The sequence below is a fragment of the Dunckerocampus dactyliophorus genome, chromosome 15, assembly GCF_027744805.1.
Source record: "Dunckerocampus dactyliophorus isolate RoL2022-P2 chromosome 15, RoL_Ddac_1.1, whole genome shotgun sequence".
Lineage (NCBI taxonomy): Eukaryota > Metazoa > Chordata > Actinopteri > Syngnathiformes > Syngnathidae > Dunckerocampus > Dunckerocampus dactyliophorus.
The window spans coordinates 6,968,257-6,993,839 of NC_072833.1; the positions used below are offsets into that span (position 1 = coordinate 6,968,257).

A 25,583-nucleotide genomic window follows, 5' to 3' on the forward strand; every position below is an offset into this window, starting at 1 on the left:
CAGAAAAAGGGAAGAGAAGACGGCTGTGGATACATGACTGTGGTTGTTTTGCCGTGGTTGTTTGTTTAAATAAAGTAATTGTGAATCGACTACCTCCTCGTCGTTCTTTCAACATCCGTGCCAAAGCTACAATGTTTCATAACCACACAGAAACATCACAATCTGCGAGATGTGTAACCAAGAAGAGTTTGCAGTTGTGGAATGGGGGGAATTACACGTTTCCCAGGACGCTTTGTTGTAGTTAAAATGACCACTTATGCCTCTTTAAGCTGTTGTTTTGTACAGACAGGGTATCTCAGTTAAAGTGGTGTTGTTTGTAGTCGTGTACTTTTCAATTATTGTTACTTTTGGTCGGAATCTGGCACCCTTAGAAATAATGATGTGTAATTTCTGCTACATGTAATACTGTGGCCACTTTTGCCTTGTAATGCTAGAGGAGTAGTTGATACTGAAATCATCACTTAATTGCATAGATCATTGCAAGCACTTTGTCTGTTAAAGTCCGGCCGAAATGGGGACCAACTCGATGCAATTTACATTTCCATATGAAACTGCAATGGGGACCAGATTTGGCTCGTGGGACTGAGTTTGACACATATGGCATACAACAATGTAACATTCTGGAGCGGGACAGGAGGGCAAAAATGTTAGCAACACTAACATAGGTATGTGTGCTACAGTGACACTCACATTTCAACAGCGACATCATGCTGGGCTAGCCTATTCGCTGAAGAAAAACCAAATAATCAAACTCATAGCTCCCGTGTCAGCAGTTGACTGATGGACAGTTGGCAGAACTTCAGCTTTTATTTTAAGATGGCTAGCAGAGCCTGTTTTTTGTTTGCGCACTCATCATGTTCACAAGGAAGGAGGTTTTTACTTCACGACGGAACATACACAAACACATTACTGCTATAACATTATTAATCCATTTTGCGTGATATTATAAGATGACTGCCTAATCCAGTTCAATATATAAATGTTGTTGTTGGCTCTGTCTAATTTTCTACTAAAATCTCATGAGAGCACTTACTGTGCACCCCAATATAACACTTACGCATGCCGTGGAAGTGCCAAAATCATAACCCTTCCAATTATCCGACAGGTCACACCAGGTCTTGTGTTTAGAGTGAGGAAACACTTTTACCAGATGTGTTGTTGAGAACATGAGGCGACAAAAAGGAATGACCAGATGTGCAGAGAACACGTATCTGCCAAGTCTGTTTTGATGTCGATTACTGGGCCGTGAAATGAGTTTAGACACAGAATGGCTGGATGAGTTTGTTCCAATAAACACACATCTAAGTAAACCACCGGTGGTGCAAGTGTTTTAGCGTAAGGAGGGCATCAGCCACATTTGCCGCAATAAAAAGGGACAACTGCGGGACCACCAATGGAGACACCAATTCAGGCTCATCCTTTGTCACAAACCCAGTACAGTCCAGTTTCGGTCTGCATGGTATTAAACTGGTTGTGTTTCCACTGCACCACTTAAAAAAGGCAAAACCAAAACAACCATGCTACTTTTCAGCATCCTTCCATTGGGTCATCAACCACCGCTCTTCCACTTGTTGCCAGGCAGCGACGTTCGCCAACATTCTTCTATTTACATTACATTTGCTGATATTCCTTTGGTGCGGTTGCATATTAAAGCAAACACAGCTCTGGTATCGAGATCGGGGGTGAAAAAATGTGGATCCCTAAAACTGTGAGGCCAGTCTATGAAGACCTATCTATGAGATCTCCATAGTCCTGAAATGTGCCTAAAAAATTAATATATGGACATTCAAGCTAACCCCTTTACTCCTGGTGAAAATTCATTCAATCAGGCACTTACTGTATTTTCTGATGGCACTGTTATTAAATGCCATCCATTGGATTCACTTGAAATTTCTCACACAGCTGAATGCACTCCACAAAAACACCCACCGTAACTTGAAGGCATTTAACCGAACCACCAGCAAATTTGCTACACACCTTTAGGGGACAGATAAGCACATGTCTGGGTGACAAGTGCATGTCTTGAGCAAGACCGGCTGAAAAACAAGACCGTTAGCAACTAAATATCCGTAAGTCATTGACCATTTGTCTAATGACTATAAAACTTTATGGACATCTGTATTACATGTACGTTAACAAGTCTTCCAAGGCATTTTGAGCACAAACCACAGGGAGCGACAAAAATGTCATAAAATGTCACCCCGTAGTGTGTTCCATTTTTACTTCTAAACTTCACTTCTAAATTACAGGTCCTAAGTCAGGACATACTCTTTGCCGCACTGGCTACATGCATGCATGTAGGTCTCTGCACTAACGTGCACTGCGAGCCATCTGTCCTGTATCAGAGAGAGTGTGTAGATTATGTTGGAAGGGGTGAGAGAGGGAGAGAGGGGGAGAGAGAGAGAGAGAGAGAGAGAGAATTACGCACACCCTGATCCTCTCCTTGCTTGCAGAACCAGAGTGCTGGTGGTGGCGCAGGCAGGCAGGCAGGCAGGCAGACTGCAGCCCTTCTCAATGAGAGAAAAGTTTTCACCAAAGGATTCTGTCCAAGAATTAAATCACCTTCATGTCGACTCTGTTGGATACTAACCGGCCGATGCTATGGTTACCTTTATTACGGTAGGAAAAATGAAACTTTTTACTTACGTATTCATTTTGGTCAGAGAGGGTGACACATGATAACAAGCTTACAACCAAGTTGAACACTTATGTAGTCTTGGAGTGGCTGCAGTGTGCTTTCTCATAAACTTGTGAATGAACGGAGTTTGGTGAAAAGGTTGAAGGCCTGCACAATAAATATTGACCTTTTCTACAATACCATGAGTTATGTGAGGTCTTTACAAGATCGCTTCCATTTATATATAAACAAGCACAAATGACACTCAGCCTTTTCTATGTCTTTGTGCAGGTACAGGGGTTGGGTTTCTTTCAGTTGCACATAAATATTATCAGAGCCCCCTGGAGCTGTGTGGAAAGGCGTGTGGACGTGTTCTAGGGAGTGGACCTGCTGATGTGGTTGTGCTTGTATTTTTGGAAAAATTAATCATGCTGAAGCGGATCGTTAACGTGGCTTTTTACTGACAAAATAAACTCGACCAGAGTTAGCTTACACTGACAAGTGTCCGAAAATCTGGAAGTATACTGGGATGAAGTGTTTTAAAGTATATTTGACACACTGTAGCCTACTTCGTCTCTTTTTGTATATAACGTTATACACTTTTGAGTCCAGTATTCAAACCGCTTTAAAGTTGTAAACCAGCATTTACCACACAAATAGAAGTCACATGTTCTACTCCTTCACTTAAAATACACTTTCAGCATACATGCAAGTTTGTTATGAACTGTTAACTGCAAGTTTATTTCCATAAAAATATATTTTTGCAAAAGGCAGTGAAGCTGTCAGGCGTTGTGGTTCCCAGGTAGCCTGTTTTACTGCACTGGGCTGTAGCAGGTTCAAACCCAACCTATAACAGATTTTGCAATCCATATTGAGTGGTTAAAATGACCTGCTGTAAGTGAATCCCCCAAAAGGCACAGAACTGGGTCCGCACGGTTAGCATGTTGGCCACACAGTCAGGAGGTTCGAATCTCCGCTCGGGCGTTTGCATGTTCTCCCCATGCATGGGTTTTCTCCGGGTACTCCGGTTTCCTCCCATATTCCAAAAAATTGTGAATGTGAGCCTGAATGATTGTTTGTCTGTATGTCGCCCTGCCCGAAGTCAGCTGGGATAGGCTCCAGCATAACCACGGATAAGGGGCATAGAAAATGGATGGATGGCACAGAACTGAGCTGTGATGGTTTGGTGCACGTACATTAGTGCGTATCTAAAGTGTATCTACTATATAAAGTGTACAGTGCAATAACCTGAAAAGTGCCTCGTCCAAAAACATAAGCTACGGTTGCACTTCATGCAAACTCCCTTATCATCGGTGTTATGCAGGTGCACACACTGGATAGTTCGGTTGCAGGTTTTTCTCTGCAGCTGTCAGTCTACTTGAATGTGTGTGAGCGCATGCATGTGTGCGCGGGGAGGCTGCAGGAACAGCTGTTGCAGTGGCGGATTGGATGCCCTTCCACCCTTGCCATGCAGACACATACGAGCAGGGTGAGGAATTAGGACACAGAGACAGAGACAAGGGACGAGCCGCTTCTACGTCGACTTTATAGGCCCTAAAAAAGGCCATTTGAGGCGCCCCGAGGCAAACTTACTGCCACGGCTTTGGGCGATAGCGTGCAAGTGGGAGACAGCTGCAACTATTCAGTTTAACAGTGTTCATTCGGAGTTTTACTGCAGGAGAAAAGAGAAAAATGAGGAGTGAGTGGTGTGAACAGGACACCGAGTTGAAAAAGCGTCAAAAAGTCTCCCAAAAACACACGGCTTACTGTACTTCAATATATCGCTAAAAAGAACGTACTGTAGTTGTTTAACATTTGTCATGTTGCTTTAGATGACCCAAATCTAGACTTTGCATGTTAGAAGCAGAGATGATGTGTCCATAAAATATAAATGACTTACAATTAGTGAGGGAGGATGATTGCCAAGAGTCCATGTCGAAATGCCTTGACGGCTGAAGGGTAAAAGGAGTAACTGAAAAGACTCCAAGTGTGTTAAATGATGCGCTGTTTACCTTGGAAAGAGTAGAAACATCTTCACGAGAGTCTTTATGGCCTAGTTTTTGTTGCAAGAGCAAACGTGTGCGCCCGTTCACTGAAGATAGAGGTAAATACCGATGACGCAGGCAATATTTAATTCGCACTCGCATCTTGTTCTGGATTCGCAAAAGTCTACGGACGTACATAAATTATTCATGAGTCATACGGACGATGTATGCTTCCAACATTGTGGTAACTTTTTACCACAAGGGCCCCTGTGCACAAAGCAAGGGCTGTACAGGCATGGTTGTATGAGTTTGGTGTGGAAGAACTTGACTGACCGGCACATAGCCTGATCTATTAATCAAGAAGGACATTTGTGAGAGAGGCACTGATGACCTCTCACTAATATCAGACGCGGCCAGGCGCACGATCCCAGTTCTAGCTCCGACCAAAAGGTGTTAAGGTCAGGGGTCTTAAGTTCTTCCACACCAAACTCACACAACCATGCCTTCATGGGTCTTGCTTTGTGCCAGTCAGCGGCTGAAAGGCATCGCTGTCTGCTTTACATTTGGTTGTGGTCTTCGGCTCTGATCAAGTTGTGGTCTTTCATCCAGTATGGTTGCAATTGTGGAGCCCCGCTGGCTTCATGATAGTTTATCCTTTTAGTCGAGTGTTTACATGCTGCGCATTCTCGTACATGGCTTGTCCATGTGAACCAAACATAATGTAAAATGTAAAGTGACGCGCAAGAACAAAGTTATTGCTTTGATTTGTGATCTTTCTCGGTTCTTGATATTCTTATCTTATATCTTGGCTAAACTCATGCAGTGTAAAGTCATGACCCTGAGGAAAAGAGCATTCCGATGTATTGATTGTGACTGACGGGCAAAGCGGATAGGGATCAAGTGGTTTCGAGGTGATGTTCTGCATTCCCGGCACTTCCATCACATGACAGATCTGCTCTCCTCTTTCTGTCCGTTCTGACCCGCTAATCTGCTTTACTGTCTGAAGCTATTTTCTTGATCTCCCTCGCTTTCATGGTCCGGAACTTTATGCCCCTTAATTTATTCCTCTTTATGACCCTCTCTCCATCTTCCAACCTCCAACGCATCCTTTTTTTCCCCCCCGTTCCCCTTACTCAGGTTCCACTTTTAAAAGTGGACTCTCTGACCTCCCGATAGCAAGAGTGTCTGTGGAGTGGCGCTGACAGATCCGATCGCAACTAAATTGGCCAAATCCGTAGTATGGCCCACCTCTCACTTTAACCTTTCTCATGTAACCTGCATCCATCATTGATGTCCGGCACTGTGCAAAAGTATTGGGCCACAATTGTATGGCTGTATTTGCACTGTTATCAATATGAATACAAAAACAAAACAAAACTAGGGCTGTCAAATGATTAAAAATTGCAATCAAATGAATCCGTTTTCAAATTAATTCATCATGATTAATCACCATTTGTCACTATTAGTGAAATATTCCCATTTTTGCCGTATTTTATGAACAGAAAGGTAAATGACAGGACACATTTGTATATGTTTGTTGGTAATAACAGCTCCAAATGAACTGAAAATTGAGATCAACATAAAAGATACCACACGTCTGAAAATGTATTTACCTAACGCTAGTCTCGTTAATACAGTAGTAGCAGAATCACACTTTAACTGCGTTATTATGAGTCATGAAGGGTTGCGTTCAAAGGCACCACATAACTTAAGTTAAATTCACGTTGTGAGTGTCGATGTATTTTATGGGATTTCCGAGCATACTGAAAGGCAGCAAAGTGTACTTTTGCAGTAGGAGTTATGTTAGTGATAGATAAGAATATCCACTTACTGTGTTTCTTTGCCTTGCTGTTTATTTAGACCACACGCATAATAAAGACTTTGTTGTGATTTTCAGAGTGCCCGTGAATGTAAGTCATTGTATAGTCACAATGAGGAAGTGCGTGGTCGAGAGACGTGTTTGTGAGTTGGAGATACATAAGCGGCAGGGGTCAGGAACCCTTTTGGCTGAGAGAACCATGAAAGCCACATTTTAAAATATATTTCTGTGAGAGACGTATAATATTTTTTGACACTGAATACAACTAAATGCGTGCATTTTTAAGCAAGAACAGCAATTTTAGAATATAATAAGTCTCTGAATTTATTATTTTTATTAACATTGGTATACTGAAGCTATCCAGTAGTACATAAAATAGTTCTTCTGATTAATGCGACTTACATTTAATCATTTATCTTAAATTATCTTTTTGGTGGACAATGAACAGCTGGTGATTTGGATTTGCACTATACAAGGGCTCTTATCTATCCATGTTTATAGTGTATTTCTTCTTTAAAAGCATGCATTAATTAATGCATTTCTGCAGTCGTGTCATATGTTTTTGGAAGGTTATCTGTTAGAAACAGATCATTTTAGACTATTATGGTCAGACACTCGTCAATGTTATATTGTCGACCATAGTCGATGATGGATGGTATTAAACAACTGTGCCACTGCGGTTGGTTGACAAAAAGCAGTAGGTACAGTACCCGTGGTGTTGGTACTGTTCCCAACTTTTGTCAACGGAAACATAAAACGTTGCTTACCAAACAAAAAGTGCACTGATTGGTGGAAAGTTTATACATTTTAGTTATCATAATAATTGACCCACTATTTCAGAATCATCAATACAGCCAAAGTTGAGCCAAAGAAATCCCACTGCTAGATAATGAGAAGTGTCCATACAGTGCTACAAGTGTTTTAATTCTAAGAATATTAACAGTACTAAATTCTCCCTGGCTGATAACTGTCACTTAATGGCATGCTTCGGTGTCCCTAAATACATGGGAGTGGTCATCTTCCGTTAGAATGAAATGCCCATAGGTGACATCTGTGTGGACTTGTGTGTCAGGTTAGTGGCCACTTTGATATTTGAGCTGGCAGATGTTCCAATGTCTGGAGGGTAAAACTTGCTGCCCAGTATGTCAACCACACACAGGCACACACACACGCACACACACCTAATCCTTGCTTGTCCTGCCATTTGGTTTTAACTTGAACCTTAAAATGAAACTAATCCTAACTTTAATCTCCACCCTGAAGCTAAATATCGAAACCTAAATGGAACTCTAAAAGAAGTGAGGGCCCAGTTTAGTCTCCATGCTGCTTGCAGTTTTGGAAAGGTACATACTGCTTACTTTAAAGGTCCTCCAATATACTCTCTCACTGGAGCCTGTTTATGACCAACAAACTAGCTATAATCTCCCTCACTTGTTTGCTTCACTTTTGAGAAGAGGCTGTCAGTTTGTTGACGTTCTGGGTTTTCATGACGTCATGAAGGAAAAACCTCCTTCCTCATGGACATTATATCACCTCTGACCCACCACTTCATGGAGGGCTTTGTAAAAAAAAACCAGGCTTTGCTACACATCTTAAAATAAAGTTCACATAGGTATGCTAGTGTGGCTAACATTTCTGTCCCACTCCTTAATGTTACGTCGTATGTGACATGCGGCATTTATAGTGTTTCTTCGTTTATTGTGGGGGGTAGGGTCCCAAAATAGCCCACAATAAGGGAAATCTGCGAAGTAGCCAACTTTTTTCCTTTTTTGTACAATTATTATACATGTTTTAAGGCTGTAAAACCCCTCACCATACACTTTATACACTTTTCTCGGACAGGCAATAACATTTTTTCACATTTCTCTCTAGTTTAAACACTCAAAAAAGTTAAAACCTTCTAATGATCAACCTTAATGATCAACACAAGAAATTATTACGTCACTCGCGCATATTTCACTCCTGTGACCGTGCCTTTTAGTTGTGGCGCCATTCCGCTGTACGGTAGCGTTTTTGTATCCTTGTTAAAACATATTGCTGCGGGCGAACTGAAGATTTATTTACAAGCTAGTGAGCAAGCAAGCTAGTGAGCAAGCAAGCTAGGGCTGACACAGGAGACATGGCAGGACGGCACAAAGGAGATTGACAATGGCCTACAGCCAATCAGGGCGCAAAAAACAATGGGCGGTGCTGTCATATGAGAGAGGGAAGAGATAGACACTCTATTTCCCACAACGCAATTCTTCTTAAAGGGCCAGGCTCGGCCTGTAACAGCATTCAGACGCGGGAACACTGCATTACGTTGGACAAGTGTAGAGTTACAGTGTATATGTAAAAAGTAGAGAATGGTTCCTGGACTGTTGATTGATTGATTGCTTGGTTTTACTGCGATGTCGTGTATATTTGCCTTTCTGGTTTCCTAGAAAATACATATTGAATGAATGTGTCCAAGACATTTATACAGTGAGAGGTCTACTTATCGGTTGGATTGTGCAGAAACACTCGGAACCGTCTCTCAACAGGCACTACTGGAGTACAACGGATAATTTGCACATGTTCACAAAAACAGAGCAAAAATGCAGACTACAAAAACAAACTGGTGCTGTGGTGGTGATATGTTGCATAACACACACGGTGAGCTGGATCAGCACAAGACGTTTGGATGTCAGAGAGAGCCTACAAATAACTGCACTCATCACAAGCGATGAATGCAGTAAACAATAGTGACTGGTCAGGAGGGTTAAGTTCAGATCCAAGAATATAATGTGATAAGTGGAACACTGCTAGGCTTCAATAGGAATTAACAACCCTTTCACTGTGCCAGTTACACGGATAGTATTATAGGTCTGAGAAAGTTTTGAAAAGAATAAATCAAAGTAAGGGTTGCTATTGTTGCTCTGCAGAGCCTGATGCTGTACGCTTGCTTACACATTAACTCATACATTTGTCTCCCCGTATAAATGTCATGTACATAAATCCAGTGGTAAAACTCATCCAATATGCTCGTAGCTTCTAGGAATAAAAGCATTCCAGAAAATATGGGCTTGTCCGCCCCTCCAGATGTTTATTTCATGTGCACAACAGTGGTCATTGTTTTATTTTGTGTGTTTGTAGCAGTATTTGACATTGGAAACACGGGCCAAAAATTGTGCAGCCTTCTTTAATTTGTACAAATTCATGTTTTTTTTTTTTGGGAGGGGGGGGCGCTTGCATATTCAGTGTAAAATGCCAAACCTTTATAGTACATTTGCTGTTTGCATACTCCCCCTGCAATTTAAGTCAAAATAAAATCTAGAGATCAGCATAAACGTTGTGGCCCAAAGTGCAACTTACCTTCTCATGTTGTTTTTTTTTTTAATTAGCAAAGAACAATAGAGTCTGTGGGAGAATAAAGTGAGAGTAGGATGAGAGGACAAAAGTGCAACTAATATATTTTTTTCTGATATGTAATATTCTGTCAGGAATATGCAGACAAAACATTACATTTTATCCATCCATCCATCCATCTTCTATGCTGCTTATCCTCACTAGGGTTGGGTGTATGCTGGAGCCTATCCCAGCTGACTTCGGGCGAGAGGAGGCGTACACCCTGGACTGGTCGGCAGTTAGTCGCAGGGCACATATGGACAAACAACCATTCACACTCTCACACTTCAGCCCCCTTGCCTCCAGTGCAGCCCGCATTGGTGTATGAATGTGAATGAAGGTTTAATGGTGCTCGGAGAGGCCTTAGGTGTAAATTGGCAGTCAAGTTTGCATCTGTCGAGCCCAGGGCATCCGTGGCTACAGATGTGGATTACCACCATCAGTGTGTGACTGGAGTAAATGAATATTGCTTTGGATATCTTGAAAGGCGCTATATAAACCCAACCTATTTTTATTAAAATAAACACATCAGGGGCTGAACGGTGGCCGAGGGGCTAGCAGGTTGGCCACACAGTCAGGAAAGACCTAAGTTTGAATCTCTGCTTGGGCATCTCTGTGAGTTTGCATGTTCTCCCCGTGTGTGGGTTTTCTCCGGGTACTCCGGTTTCCTCCCACATTCCAAAAACATGCATGTTAGGTTAATTGGCGACTCTGAATTGTCCATAGGTATGAATGTGCCCTGCGACTGACTGGCAACCAGTCCAGGGTGTACCCCGCCTCTCGCCCAAAGTCAGCTGGGATAGGCTCCAGCATAGCGCCTAATGAGGATAAGCGACATAGAAAATGGATAGATGGATAAAAACATCAGTTCCCCGCTGCATTTTCGGTCGCAGTTAAGTGAAAATTTTCACTGTCTTTCTTTTTCTCCCCCCCCCCAAGTTGATAGCGCCATATTTGTTTAAATGCGAGTCGTCTTATACTGCTGCTTCATTGTAACGTGTACGCCTTGCTGTTGCTGCCTGCATGAACGAGGACTTTAGACTTTAGAATGGCTTACATCGTTTGGGTGATGTTTGGTGGGCCAAATGAAAAGCTTTGACGACAGGTATAGGGTGTATTGATGACAGTTTACAGTTTAGTTACAACATAATAGTATTTCCTTCATAGTATTTACTACATGCATGCATTCATACTAAAACTTCTAAAATTGTGCATGGAGAAAATTTGACTGTTGCATTCTTGGTCTGGTGCCAGTGACTGATCACGTTGTTGTGAGACTATACAAGACTGCTTTTGATGTTTTATTGGACAAAATTACCAGATGCTATGCCATTTGTGTGATCTGCCAATTTAGGAAAAAAAATATGTAACATTTGCTTAAATATGCATATTGTTTGACGAATAATAGGCTGTATTCAACCACAAAACAGCAATGATTTATTAATATATCTGTGAAAAAACGTGCTAAAATGAAGCGGCAAGGGGTTATGAAGTGGCAGGGGGTTACGGTTTCTTGCAGGGATTACACACTTGTCATATTCCGAAGAAAAGGTATTGGCAGACAAGGGCCAAAAATACCCCTGAAATCTAATTTGAGCACATACATTATACTGACGGAAGAAAGTATAGCATGACAAGTGCTGTCAAGCATTCACTACAATGTCATTCTGCCAAAACACACACAGACACATAAGGGACGAAATATGCAGCTGCTCACAGCCGATAGGGGGCAGGCTATGGGAACTGTTTCATTAGTTTCTTTCTTTAGCATTTCAGCTTTTCTACATACACTATGGAAGAAAACCCAATCTAAACCTACCTGCATTAGCCTCAATTAACAAGTCACGGGTTAGCGCCACCATTAGATATTTATACAAAGCACTAAAATATCTCATTGTGGGATCACATTCAGAAAAACAAAAGGCGGAACTTTTAATGCGAAAATCAAGCATTATCATTTGTTGTTCTGTCTTTATTTTGAGGTGACTCATGTGCGCTCAGTTGGACACGCTGGGTTACCAACTGATTTGATCATTAAGTAAGTAAGATTATATGGGGTATGCTGGAGCCTATTCCAGCTGACGTCGGGCGAGAAGCGGGGTACACCCTGGACTGGTCGCCAGCCAATCACAGAGCACATATAGACAACAATTTACAGTCGCCAATTAACCTAACATTAATGTTTTTGGAATGTGGGAGGAAACCGGAGAAACCTCCCGCCCACACACACACACACACACACGAAGAACATGCAAACGCCACACAGAGATGCCCAAACGGAGATCCGAACCAAGGTCTTCCCAAACTCCTGACTGTGCGGCTAACATTCTAACCACTCAAGGCTTTAGTTTAATGAATATGATAATCATTGTTTTCTTTAATAATCATGTGAAGGGAAATCAATTTGGTTTATGCCAGAGGCCCCATACAGTGGGGGAAGTTAAGATATTTTCAAGGGGGCCCAATGTGATTTTTCTTTTTTACGCTGCCCAGAATTCATAGTGTTGGTGTTGTTACATTTTTTGGATTTCAAATTGCATGTCACCGGGAACGCCCCCCCGACTTCCATAGCAGGTCTTTAACCACCATCTTCCTGTCCCCGTATAAAGTCCTGGCAGTCCAACATTTCCAGACTTAGAAACAAGCACTCAGGTATCAAGCAATACAAATGTCTACAAACAAGGACGAAAAGCCTCTGCAACCTTTGAATTAATGGTCTTTGTCGTGAAACTGTAAATGCAATGACACTCTTTGGGATGTCCCGGGTCACTGGCCACTGTTCCAGCTGATTTTCAAGTGGCTGTGGACCATTAAATACTACCAACACACACACAGAACAGAAAAAGGAAGGTCAAAGCCACTGTTGAGCCGTACAAGTCTATTCTTGTATTGGTGATTCAATTAGGCTTGACGCTGGATTAACATCCCCTGATCTCTGAGGGTGATTTAGTTTGGTTTATAGTACTGAATCACTCACTGTAGTCTACTCTCACTAACACACAACTTGTCTGCAGGCATTCAATGTCTTATTGAGCGTGGAGATCACTCTGTTTGGTTGGAGAGTTGAGGTGACGGTGTGGATGTAAAACTGTCAATAGGAAAAACTCATCTTACAGAAATGTGGGAAATTGCTCAATTCATTGGCATTTTGGTGCGTTCTTGTGAACGTTCTCAGATGTCGGGCATAATGAAAGCCATATTTTCATAAAAAGAGCAGCCAGAGAATGCATTGCTCTTTCAAGCCGTGATCCCCGCTTTGGTATTGAAACATTCCACTCACATAAAGAACTTAAGAGTCTATCACTAAACACCTTCTGCGTGGTGCCAAGCAGTGTATGGTTCAGTTAATAGGCTAGATCCAAACATGATAATCATCTGTCTTTGCCGTTTAAACTTTGTCCTTTTTGAATCATGTGCGCTCAATGAGACTGCTGCTCACGGCTCCTTCGATCGATATCTAAATCTGAGTGGTCAGGGTCCACAATGAACAATGTCTCTTAAAAACAAGAAAAAAAATGGGGCATTTGATCAAATCTGGAACACTGTTTTGCTCCAAAAAGTTAACATATCGAATGAGCAGTTCCAAGAGTTGGGTGGCCTGTGGACATTTTACCAGGACAACGATTTGAACAAAATACATCATATTAATGATCAGATGAATCCCCAAAGTGACACTTTAACTATGAACTGTTGTTGCTGTTGTGAATCATGTGTCAAACTGACCTCAAGCTCACCTCAACACGCTGAATTGTAAAACTTTCAGATTAAATACATCAGTCAGATGAATCCTAAAAACAGCATCCCAGCTGGAAAGAATAAACAAATTCTTTCCCCAGACTGTAGGAACTGAATGCTGTGGGCATCTTGTTGTGTCTGTCTGGTTTGTTGCATAAGGGAGTTAGCCACATACATGATATTGTCTTGCTCCATTGTCTTTGACATTGAGGCTAAACTCTGGGGCAAATACTCAAACAGGGTCTTGCATCATAGCTGGTTGCACTGTGAGCTGGGATGAACACAACCTACAGTTAGCAATTGCCACCAGTCAGACATTTTATCTTAATATTGCATTTTTATTGGTACACAAGTGAATAGAATTGTCAGTAAGGTATGGAAGCTTATTCTTTGTGCCTGAGAAACTGCTGTGTTGACGTGCCAGCATTACTTCATTGATCATAAAAAAGCTTATATTTAATGGTTACACGGTGGTTACAGTTAAAATTTAAGCATATAACTGTCATGTTTTACTGTGATATTTTAAGTCTTAAGCCAGGGGTGTTCAACAGTCAACTGTATCTTACGTAATGTGGTGTAAACAATGAATAACAGGAGTATAAAGGCAACTTTAAGGGTGTTTTTTCATGTCTACAGGGCTCTAATAATGTTAAAAAACATATTGGCAGGCTTTCTATGCTCTAACTACAATTCTGTTTATATACTTTGAATCTATAATTTGAAAATTCATTTATCGCGGTCGGGTCTGGAACCAATTTACGAGGGTCGATTGTATGCAGCGTACTACTAATAATACTGATGAGCGGAGAGAGGGCGGAAGAGCCACGTGGACGTTGTTTCATTTTAGTCTGCTACAAACTTAACTTTAAAACAGTGGATGGTTCGAGCTGTATACTTGCTCACTCGAATTTTATTGTCAACTTCAAGAGGCACAGTCATCATTCCACACATTGTCCCGCTCACTTTGTGTAAAGTCTCGCGCCGACACCATTGCCCCTGCAACAGGTTCCTCGTTAACAAACCTTTACACTCCAGTCCCGTTGTAACAGACACTACCTTCCTACGCTGCTACGACTTCTTTCTTGACTTGTTCTTTATCAAAGTTCTGGCACTTGCAACTTTTTTTTTTGCAGCTGTATTCAATTAGGAAAAAAAAGCACAGGTTATGTTTAACACTGAGAAATACACCAGTGCGCCAGAAAGTCTCATCAGCGCATAGTGCACTGTGCTTCACAGGAGGAAGCAAGGAGATGGATAGAAGTTGTTCTGTGCGCGTTCTACCAACAAATAAACCACCCCCACACACACATAATTAAGATGATTAAATGATTCCCTGGACGGAATCTGTCTATAGTGTCCCAACTCTAAAAGAACCGCTATCCATTCGTCGCATCGTACGTGGATGCTTTATTTGGTAATGGTTTAATTTATTTTGAACGTGCATACAAGTTTCATTGGAACACAACACATAGTACAATTCCCACTTCCACATGTCCAAAAAAAAGAGCAGGAAGAAGCAACGCTTATTTAATCCTACCGCCTCTCTGTTTCACGTGAATTACAATACATTTGTTCACTTCCTGTATTCCAAATGTACTCTTTATCAATTTTAAATATATAGGAAAATAAGGCAGTATAACAATGTGGTGCAATAGGAGTCAAGGTTTATAATCACCGTAAATAAATTATATGACAGTCATATTAAATAATAAATATATAATAACTGATGAAAAGGTTACTAGTTGACAGAAACATAGTTGGATGATGGGTGAGGACAGACAATTTACTCACGAAGACATAAAGTAGTTGGCAGTAGGTGTAACAGTGGTTAGACATAGCACTGTACGTACACAGTGGTTCAGGACTCTTCTTCCTTGTACTTTGTCAACATCAATTGCTCGTTTCGCTCATTTTAGTGCATTGTTTGAGTTTTTTTACTCAATCCGTTCCATAAATTGATTCCACATACTGATATGCTGAAGGTTTTGAGAGTTGTTTTTGCATAAAAGTGTGTTAACTTTAATTTTTCTCTAAGGTCATATTTCCTCTCTCTTGATGAGAAATAATTTTCGCATTACGTTTTTGGGTAGCAGGCTATTGTTTGCTTTATGCATACTTGTAGCTGTTTGAAAGTTTACCAAATCAGCAAATTTTAGTAACTGTGACTGCAGGAATCAAGGGTTTGTATGTTCTCTTTAAATTGCATTATGGATGATCCTAACTGACCTTTTTCATAGCACAGTTAGCGAGTGAAGTGCATTTTTATAGTTATTTCCCCATATCTCTACAGAATAAGTTAGATGTGGTAATACCAGAGAACAACAGAGTATGGAGTGATTTTTGGTCCAGTACAAATTTAGCTTTATTCAGTATTGAGGTATTTCTTGCCATTTTATGTTGGATATTTTTAATATGAGATTTCCAGCTCATATCATCATCTATTATGACCCCCAGAAAGGTATTTTCGTTCACCCTGTCAATTTGTATTTGCGCATAAGTATCCTTTCTGCTATTACCAAATAGTACTATTTTAGTTTTACTTCGGTTCAGGGATAGTCTATTTTTAATCAAACCATCTTTTTAGTATAGTCAATTCATCTGTGACTTTTTTCATGAGCTCCTGTGTGCTTTCTCCAGAACAAAATGCAGTATCGTCTGCAAATAATGCTAACTTTAGGTCTTTCGTGACTTCACAGATGTCATTAATGTGTAGGTTGAACAGTTTTGGTCCCAATATTGACCCCTGTGGTACGCTGCACAGTATATTTAAGCTCGCAGAGGTATATTCTCCTAGCTTCACATATTGCTTCCTGTTTGCTAAGTAGCTTTTTACCCAGTTCAAAACTAACCCTCTGACACCTTTCTAGTTTTTTCATTAGGATATTGTGATTAGTTGTATTAAAAGCTTTTGTCAAATCCATAAATACTGCAGCTGCACACTTTCTGCGTTCTATAGCGTTGCTAATTTCCTCGGTTATTTCAATTAGTGCCATGGAAGTTGAAATGCTAGCTCTGTATCAGCATTGGCTGTCCGCGATCATCCATCCATCCATTTTCTACGCCGCTTCTCCTCATTAGGGTCGCGGGGGTATGCTAGAGCCTCTCCCAGCTGAATTCGGGCAACAGGCAGGGTACAGGACTGGTCGCCACGCTCACGTTCATACCTATGGACAATTTAGAGTCGCCAATGAACCTACATTTTGGAATGTGGGAGGAAACCGGAGTACCCGGAGAGAACAGATCTCCTGACTGTGACTGTGTGGCCAACATTCTAACCACTAGACCACCGTGCGTCCTTGTCCGCGAGCAATTCATTCTTATTTATAAATTTGTTGAATAGCTTTTCAATGATTTTGGAAAATTGTGGTAATCAGGAAACTGGTCAGTAGTTTGTGAATTGATGTTTGTCTCGATTTTTTAAAAATTGGTAATACTTACGCCATTTTCATTTTGTTTAGAAATATACCAGTCTGAAATGATAAATTACTGATGCACATCAGTGGTACCTTTTATCGTTTCCAGAACAATCACTTGATGTTTTTGCTTTACACTTACTGAGGATTCGTTTTTGTCACATCAGTGAGGAACGTGGAGTTAGGATTCCTGTCTAGAATTTAATTCCCTTCCTCCACTGACAAGAAATTTGGGATATATGAAATGAAAGCATTGATATACACAGGATATATACTGTACATAAACATAAATTCTTACGATACCCAAAATACGAATCAATACAAAGAAGCAGAAGACTGCTAAATTAAAATAAGGAACTTTAATTAGTAACACTGTCAACATAAGGACATGCCTCTTTGTGATTTACTTGTAGGTGTTGCCACAAATGTGTTGTATTCTTTGCTTTCCTGGCTAACTTGCACACTGCAGATGTTGCATGTGTTGAGTCTTTTGTGAAATGGCTCCACACCTTACTCTTCCCCTCTGCTTGTGAAATGAAAATATATACATTTAGGGCACTCCGGGTACTCCGGTTTCCTCCCACATTCCAAAACATGCATCTTAGGCTATTTGGCGACTCTAAATTGTCCATAGGTATGAATGTGAGTGTGAATGGTTGTTTGTCTATATGTGCCCTGCCACTGGCTGACGACCATGGAAAATGGATGGATGCATGACGTTACTAGACTCAATAAAAGGGACTAAACTACATTTTATGTAACAATGTAGCTGCTTTTAAAACATGCAATATAAAAAATTACAACTAAATACATTACTTGGAACATTTTCAAAATGATTTGAATGAAGACATGAACTTGTGAATGTATGAGCACCTGTAAATCCTGCATGGCAGTATGAAGTGAAATGGGACACTGTGTATATCTGCATATATCTTTATTTCACTTTAAAACACTATACAGGTGTAATATCGTTAGATAATGCTGGACATGTCAATTAACAGTTGCATCTGTCTTTGTTTATCTCACAGAGATGCAACTTACACAACGTTAAAACACCGTAATATGCTTGCTAAAATGTGCGTGAAAAAAAAATTGAATTTTCTCCTTGACGGGCCCTGACAGCTTGCCACTAAAGTGTAGTGTTATATTGTTTTACAAAGTCACAGATTACCATGGTGTAAAAAAAAATAAAATAAAAAGTGCAGTTGTAGCCGAGTGAGTGAGACGGCAGAGCGGCACCTCGCTGTGTGCTCGTGTGTGAGGGGGAAGGGCCAGGTACTCAGGCAGGGAGCAGCACAGAGAGACACACAGGAGCGGAACGACAGGAATTTAATATATCAGTTACATATTGATTAATATTGATTGTGATAATCGACCCGCCGATGAATCAGTCGGACTCTAATATAGACTCAAACTGTACATTGCATCTGTGAAGTCATCTATTATCCTTTGCTTATTTGGATTCAGAAGATCAATATTGAAGTCTCCACATACAAAGATTATTTTTGGCTGATGTCTGTGAAGGTTGCTTTGATCAACGGCTCAAACATTTTTCAATACTCGACTTAGGTGTTCGATATCAACAACTTAGTATTACATTTTCGCTTTTTTCTTTACAGATTTCAATAATTATGCATTCTAAAATGTTGTCAATAGCAAACGATTGCAAATGTTGTTTGGGCACGAACTAGTTTGTTAGGCGCGCCGTTTGGCCGTACAGTAACCGAGGCAGTGTATGATGTTTTATTTCTGGAAGTAATTTTTTTGGAAACCAAATCCTGCAAAAACCAGGGTGTACGAAAACCGAGGTTCCACTGTGTTTGGGTGATGTTTGGCCGCCATATGAAAAGCGTTTACGTATATAGCGTATAGTATGAAGAGTTTTGGCGGGCCGTTGGCTACGAGCCCCGAGGGTAAACACATTGATGTGTGAGTATGCACAGGTCAAGAATGTGTGCAGTTTGCACAAAAGGGATTATGTAAATTAACACCATGAAGCAGGCCTTTGGGACAATTCATTGTGCTTATCTGCATGCTACGCCACTGTGTTATGCACACTTCTAAAGCCATGCCAAGTTCTCCAACCTCCTTTTAATCTTTTCTAGGCCACCCAAAACATTTGGTGGAGTTCACTGTGTGTTGATGAATTATCATTAGGAGGATAAAAACTTGGCAGGGAAAAGAGACACAGACGTGACCTTATGCGTGACATTCTCTCCATGCAGCATCCATTCAGTGCGCAAACATCTGGAGTCCACTGGACAGTATTACTGCTCAGACGTCGCTGTGGGGGATTTGCTGGTTTGGCGCACTGTTCTCTAAGCTCCATCACTAAGCGCCCCTGCGTGCTTTATCACTGGGGGTCTCCATGTTGAATGAAACACTCAGTAAAGTCCAAACAGCTTAATTTACATTTTAATTTCAACACTATATTATCTATTAACAATTTAAAAAACAGCTTTTAGTTACAGTGTAGTGTTAATACGCAGTACTGTACTGGGTTGGTGGAGTTTCATACACGCAAATATTTTAAACTAATACTGTAAAGATGGGAGAATAATAAAATGGAGCAAAGAACTGATTTGAAATAGTTTTTTACAGTTCACAACCCATTAGCCCCAGAAGGCCCCCCTGCAGCGAGGTCATTTACTTCTCCAGTGTGTCTTTTATTTGGACTCTAAAGTGTAAAGTATTTCCACTTCAGAGTTCAGAAGAGGCAGTTAAATAAATGATTCATAATTCAGAGCTCTGCCTAATTCAGTTCAAGTAAACATAAAATTGCTGCCAAGTCCATGCCTGCATGCCTCTCCTTTCCTCCGGCTGCAAGCAACAATTCATTAATTAGTTGACGCCGTGTGTCCTTACCTTTTTGGCTTGGCAGCCATGACAGAAGCACTTGCAGCACTGACCTTATCGGCCTGCCCAAGTGTGGAGGATCAACCTCCCTCGGCCGAGCTACGAGAGGTTAAGTCCTCCAGTAACAATATTAGTGATATATATATATATATACACACACACATCTTGTTTATAGAATGATCATTACAAACTGCAGTACAATGTGATCAATGGATGGATTAGTTTAATGTGGCAATCTCGTCTTCACAACACAAAGGTATTTTTAAAACCGTGTATAAGTATAAGTCTGTATATGTATATATGTATGTATAAGTATAAGTAGTAATTAGTAATAAAAGTGCCAAAGTGTGCCAGACCAGGATACAATGTTGCTATCCATGTATGTGTACGGAGACCAGAAGGTCCCAATAAGGGCTATTAAGCTTACCAAACACATAGTAATACGTCCTTATTAGGGGAGTAATGGTACATGTAATCAGATTTTTCGGTTTGATACAGAAGTGTGTAACTGCTTCATGATAGATCACACCTCGGCCCGGTAAACAAGCAGCCTAGCTTTTGGCTATAATGCCAAGTCAGAGCTTGAAAACCCTCTTCAGTCATTTGGGAACGCTTGGCCTACTTGGTCAAATACATAAACAGACCAAGACAAGTGTGCCGCCATTGTTTAGTAGAGATGGGCAACAGGGCTACAGCTGGAACTATTAATGCTATCAATGCTGTGCTTCAGCCAATAAGATTTATTTACTAAAAGTAAAAGAAATTCAAACCATTCAAAGTGTAACTGACTGTGCTTGTATGCATCTTTGTATTTTCCTAAAGGGAAACAATTGTACTTTTTATTTGACAAGTATACTTATTGGATTAGTACTGTTTCATTTGAAAAGCAATTTAAAGTTTTATGTGTTGCGTGTTGTTTCCTGTTACTATACCCAAAATTAAACAATGACCTTAAAACTGAGGTACGGATCAGACCGTGATTATGGCGTACTGTTCCACCCCTAGTGCTTATCATACATTCTGTTTGTCTTGAAGTGATGTCTTGATTGGCTTGGAAATGTGTTGAGGCCTCCATGCGCATGAAAACAGAAGATATATTGGGGACAGCCACATATACAGCACACACACAAACACACACACACACACACACACACACTAGTTGGCAAGTGGTCAAATCCACATTTGGCTTTGAATCAGAAACACAAAGTGCTTGCACTTACTAACAAAAGACACACACAAGAGTTCACCAGGGAATCACGTCACATGTGAACACACAGGACTTGGATGAAATAGAAAACATTTGACAATAATAATCACTGGACACCTACACGATTTAAATTGCTGCTTTACATACAAATATTGTTTAGTTTGAATTAATACTAATCTAAAAAAAACTATTATCACTGCATTGTAGAGGTAGAACTTTTATACAGCTCTTCTATTAGATTTAATTAGAGAGTGTAGTTAATGTTGAGGGCAGTACGAGTACAATGAAATGTTTTTTCCACTTTAAATTGACACCTCCTGCCCTTATTGGGACCTTCTGGTCTGCATACATACAGTATACATGGATAGCACCATCGACACCAGTCTCTTGGAGATGATTAGAGTATCAATCTATCACTGACGCAAAACAGCAAATGATGACATGCGCACACTTTCCAAGAACAGAACATACTGTATGCCCTCACACATGCTGTAAAGCGGCAATGAAGGTAATCCATCATCACACTCGCTCTGCTACCACTGTGGAAACACGTCTGAATGGTTAACTCACAAGTCACACGTTCAGCTCCAACATATACCATACATGTATGAGTACTACCTTATACAAGTACAGTGGACATTTGCCATTCAGCATTCAGGCCACCGCACATTTGCGAACTATTATTTAATTATCGACAAAGTGCGAATGCTTGAAGTGAAATGCTGAAGCTGAACTGAAATGCTGTAGAAATGGTTGAATATTGAAATGTAGAATGACTAGGAATAGTTTTGAAGATGAGCTGAAGCCCAAATGAAATGCTGTTGAAGTGTATGAATGTTTGAATGTGGGATAAATGTCGAAAATTGCTGAATGAAGGTAGAAATGTGTTGAAGTGTAGAAAAGATTAAAGAAGAATTGGACATCGTTGGTAGTTTTTAGCATTGTTTTTAGCATCGTTCCATGCTTTCCAAGCGCAATTACAATTGAGGAAGAAAGGAATTAGTTCTTCACGCAACATAAACGCATGATTGTATTTACGTTTAAAACACACACGCAGGACAAATCAGAGGAATTCTGTTTTTAAAATAATCTGCAGTGATTTTGTCCCAACATGATAAAGATTGTTTTTCTTCTGGTGTTTTAAACAAGAATCCCATCTAGGGCGCACCAATGGCACCAATGGCAATGGCAGTTCATGTTCAAAGACTAGATCGGACACACATCAGTCAGACTAGATAGGACAGCTCAAGTCTGCGAACTTGGTACAAGATCCAATCTACAGTATTTATCCTCTAAAGAGAGGACACATGTCCAGACAGGAATGGTTTGGCTCTTTAGTGTTGTCAAATGATCGTTAGGATACAATGGAGTGGGGCCTCTGCCCGCCAACGATGGTCGTTTGGGTAGTACCGCCTTCGTTAGCATCCCATTCCGACGTAATGACGGTCATGGACCCACCTGAAACCAAGGTGGCTGTGCCTTGTTCATTTGTTAGAGGCTAAATGATAAATGAAGGGATGAAAGGACAGCACTGTATGAGGGTGAAAGGTGGTGTCGTAGACCTCCCCCTCTGTTCAGAGATAGCTTCTCAACCTTTTGCCCTCAAGAGTGCTCTCTCTCTTTCAAGTCTTGGCCTGAAGATTATGAATTCATATTAAATTAAAATATTTTTAGACAAACTATATATAAAAGTATTTTTTACGAGTATTTACAGTGTATCTATGCAACTTTAAGAGCTATAAATAATGTGGGACAAGGTTGCCAGTGGCAGGGGTCTTTTGCTACACAGTCATAAAGACGCCTTAGCCATCAACATAATAGAGTTATTGCCAGCATGCAGTGTGGTTCATGTGTTTTTTAGTGGCTCTGATATCCGATACGCTCTGAAAACATTTTGGGCAAGTTTACAGTGACGCCGATTGTTGTCTTTGAATGAGTGATTTCAGCAAAAACATTGCCTTTTAATCAATCATGAAACCACATAAGTCATAGACTTCAGTGCTCAGTGCATTTTTAGACCAAATGTGGTGTTATAAAGCAGCTATCACGATACAACATAAAAATGAGTTACTCTGTATGATGTTCACAATACACTCATGATCTTTTCTCCGGTGCAACCAAAAAGCCCAAACAAACATCCTCTTCCACAGCCTGATGTGAAAAGATGATCATGACTTGACGCTGAAATAAAAGTGTAGGCTTGCTTTGTAGAGAGTTTGGAGGTTAAAACAGACACCTAAAGGAACAGCCTCATCAAGCCCTGGCTTGTTCCAAAACGTCTGTTTTGCACATTAGTGACAACGAAAGAAGGTGGAGAGGCAAAAAACAACTTGTTTTATGAAGAAGCTGCTACCTTCATCTGTTTAACAAGTGCTTTGATCTACCCATGGCACATCCATAAAAATGTCTATTTTTGACACCCAAAGCCCAGACACAGAGGTGTCCAAACTTTTTCCACCCAGGGCTCTGCATCCAAAAAAAACCCAAAAACGATGCTGGGGGCCACCTTGACATTATTATATACATCTTTTAATTAAAACAAAAAAAAATAATTAATTTCAGCTTTTTCCCTTTACATTGTCCCTTTTTGCTCTACTTTTGATGTTTTTTTTCACATTTAACTTTATTTGTACAACATGCCGCAGGCCAATAATAATCGAGTCATGGGACACAAACAGCCCCTGGGCTGCACTTTCGACACCAAAATATGCCTCACAGACGTATTAAACACAGTTTAATTTGTAAAATGTATTGGTACTCACCACCAATGAATGATAATGAAAGATGATCGATAGAACAGATGGAATCAGAGTCATGCCATAGGTCGCTTGCTGCTACCGGCTAGCAGTCCATGATGATGCAATGCCGCGTACACATAATCCACACTGCTTGCCTGTATAAATCCAGTAACGACTTACGAGCATGTATTAACTTGTGTGCACCTTGTTGCAAGTTTTGCAAAAGAAAAATGCAGAAGAACATTTAACCAGTACTAATTAAGAGCACGATAAAATAAAAAAAAAAAATCCCATGAAGTATTGTGGTGGTGTAAGACAAAGGCCCAGCATTCCAGTTTCACCAGTTTATTTTTGACTACCAAGCCATCTGAATGTCACATGAAAAACAAATTGTCCTTGAGCAACCCTCAGACTCTGGGTGGTTTTCTTGTAAACATGCTTACTTGTTCATCTTTAAATGTGCGAGTGACAAGTTTGTCACGAGCGACCGGAAAGTGACAGCTTCAGAATAATTCGTATAGTATCGTAAGAATAGTATCCGCTGTTGCCATGGTAACGCCGCATCACCATCACCAGCCAGTACACCGCTTGTGTTGTGATCATGCAAACAGATGAGCTAACCTTCCTGTTCTGAGTCGTGTGGTGTGCTTGGCTGTTTTAAGATGACGATTATTTGACACGGTGATTTACATTTTTGATGTATTTCACTTCATTCATTGGTTTAAGTTAATGTAGTCTTGTTTTTGGGTTTCAGAAAGCCATGAAAATGCCCTGTTTTTCATTGTTTTTTCATTTCCATTCATTCATTTATTTATTTTCTATGCCGCTTGTAGCCTATCCTAGCTGACTTCCGGCGAGAGGCGGGGTACACCCTGGACTGGTCGCCAGCCAATCGCAGGGCATATATAGACAAACAACCATTCACACTCACATTCCTACTAGAGTCTGTAATGAACCTAGCATGCATACTGTATTTTTGGAGTGTGGTAAGGAGCCGGAATACCTGGAGAAAACCCACGCACGGGGAAAACATGCAAACTAAAATACAAACCCAGATCTTCCAGATCTTCTGACTGTGGGGATAACATGCTAACCACCGTGCGGTTTTTCATTGGCCATTACATTGACTGGCATTAGGGCACTCTGCTGCATGTGATGTAATCCCTGTGAGGGATGCCCTGTTGGTGGCTTTTTTAATTAGTGTTGCCATAAAGCCTCAAAAAGCCAAAGAAAAAGCAAAACATATGCACAGAGTTACTCCTCTGACGCTTGCCGAGTTGAAGTCTTGTAAAATTGGGGACGTCACTCTCCCGGAAAATAACTTTTCAAACATCTGACCTCTTGTGAATGTGAGGAATTCTCTTCTACTCCCCGAGGCTTCAGATACTTCTCCTTGCCCATACCTGTCGCTGGAGTCATTTACCGTATGTACACAATGTATTGACTAATAAAGAAAAAGCAATAGGAGGTAATGTTATGATGACAATGCACATCTCTATCCATCTTTATGCTCCTCAGAGTGTGACACACTTGTTTCTTTTGGGTAAATGGTGCACATATATCTCAAATTTAAATTTGATGGGGAAAAAAGGTTTAGTATTTACTTTATAGCCGTCATGTGGACACATGAAAAGCTCAACTTGTCCATACTCAAGTTCTAAAACTTGCCTGAAGTCAAATATGTTCTTACAATCTCTGAATGGACATAATATTTAATCACAAGGTGCAATGAATCACACTGACAATAAGTAGCAATTCTGGATAGTGTGTTTGCATGACCACGCCATTCCAAACCTAACTGCAATTTGTTTTGCTCTTTATGCACTACATGCAAAAAAGTGTGAGCG

The 25,583-nt window shown here is 40.6% G+C and overlaps 1 protein-coding gene across 1 annotated transcript in view; it reads left to right on the forward strand.

Annotated features, from left to right (window-relative positions):
- Positions 1–2,472: 2,472 nt before the first annotated feature.
- The window catches only part of ntf3 (neurotrophin 3), a 32,261-nt gene continuing 9,150 nt past the window's right edge, over positions 2,473–25,583 (forward strand). Inside the window, exon 1 of the mRNA XM_054800459.1 lies at positions 2,473–2,619. Coding sequence (XP_054656434.1) covers positions 2,602–2,619 — 18 coding nt within the window. The 5' untranslated portion in view covers positions 2,473–2,601. The remainder of the gene's footprint in view (positions 2,620–25,583) is intronic.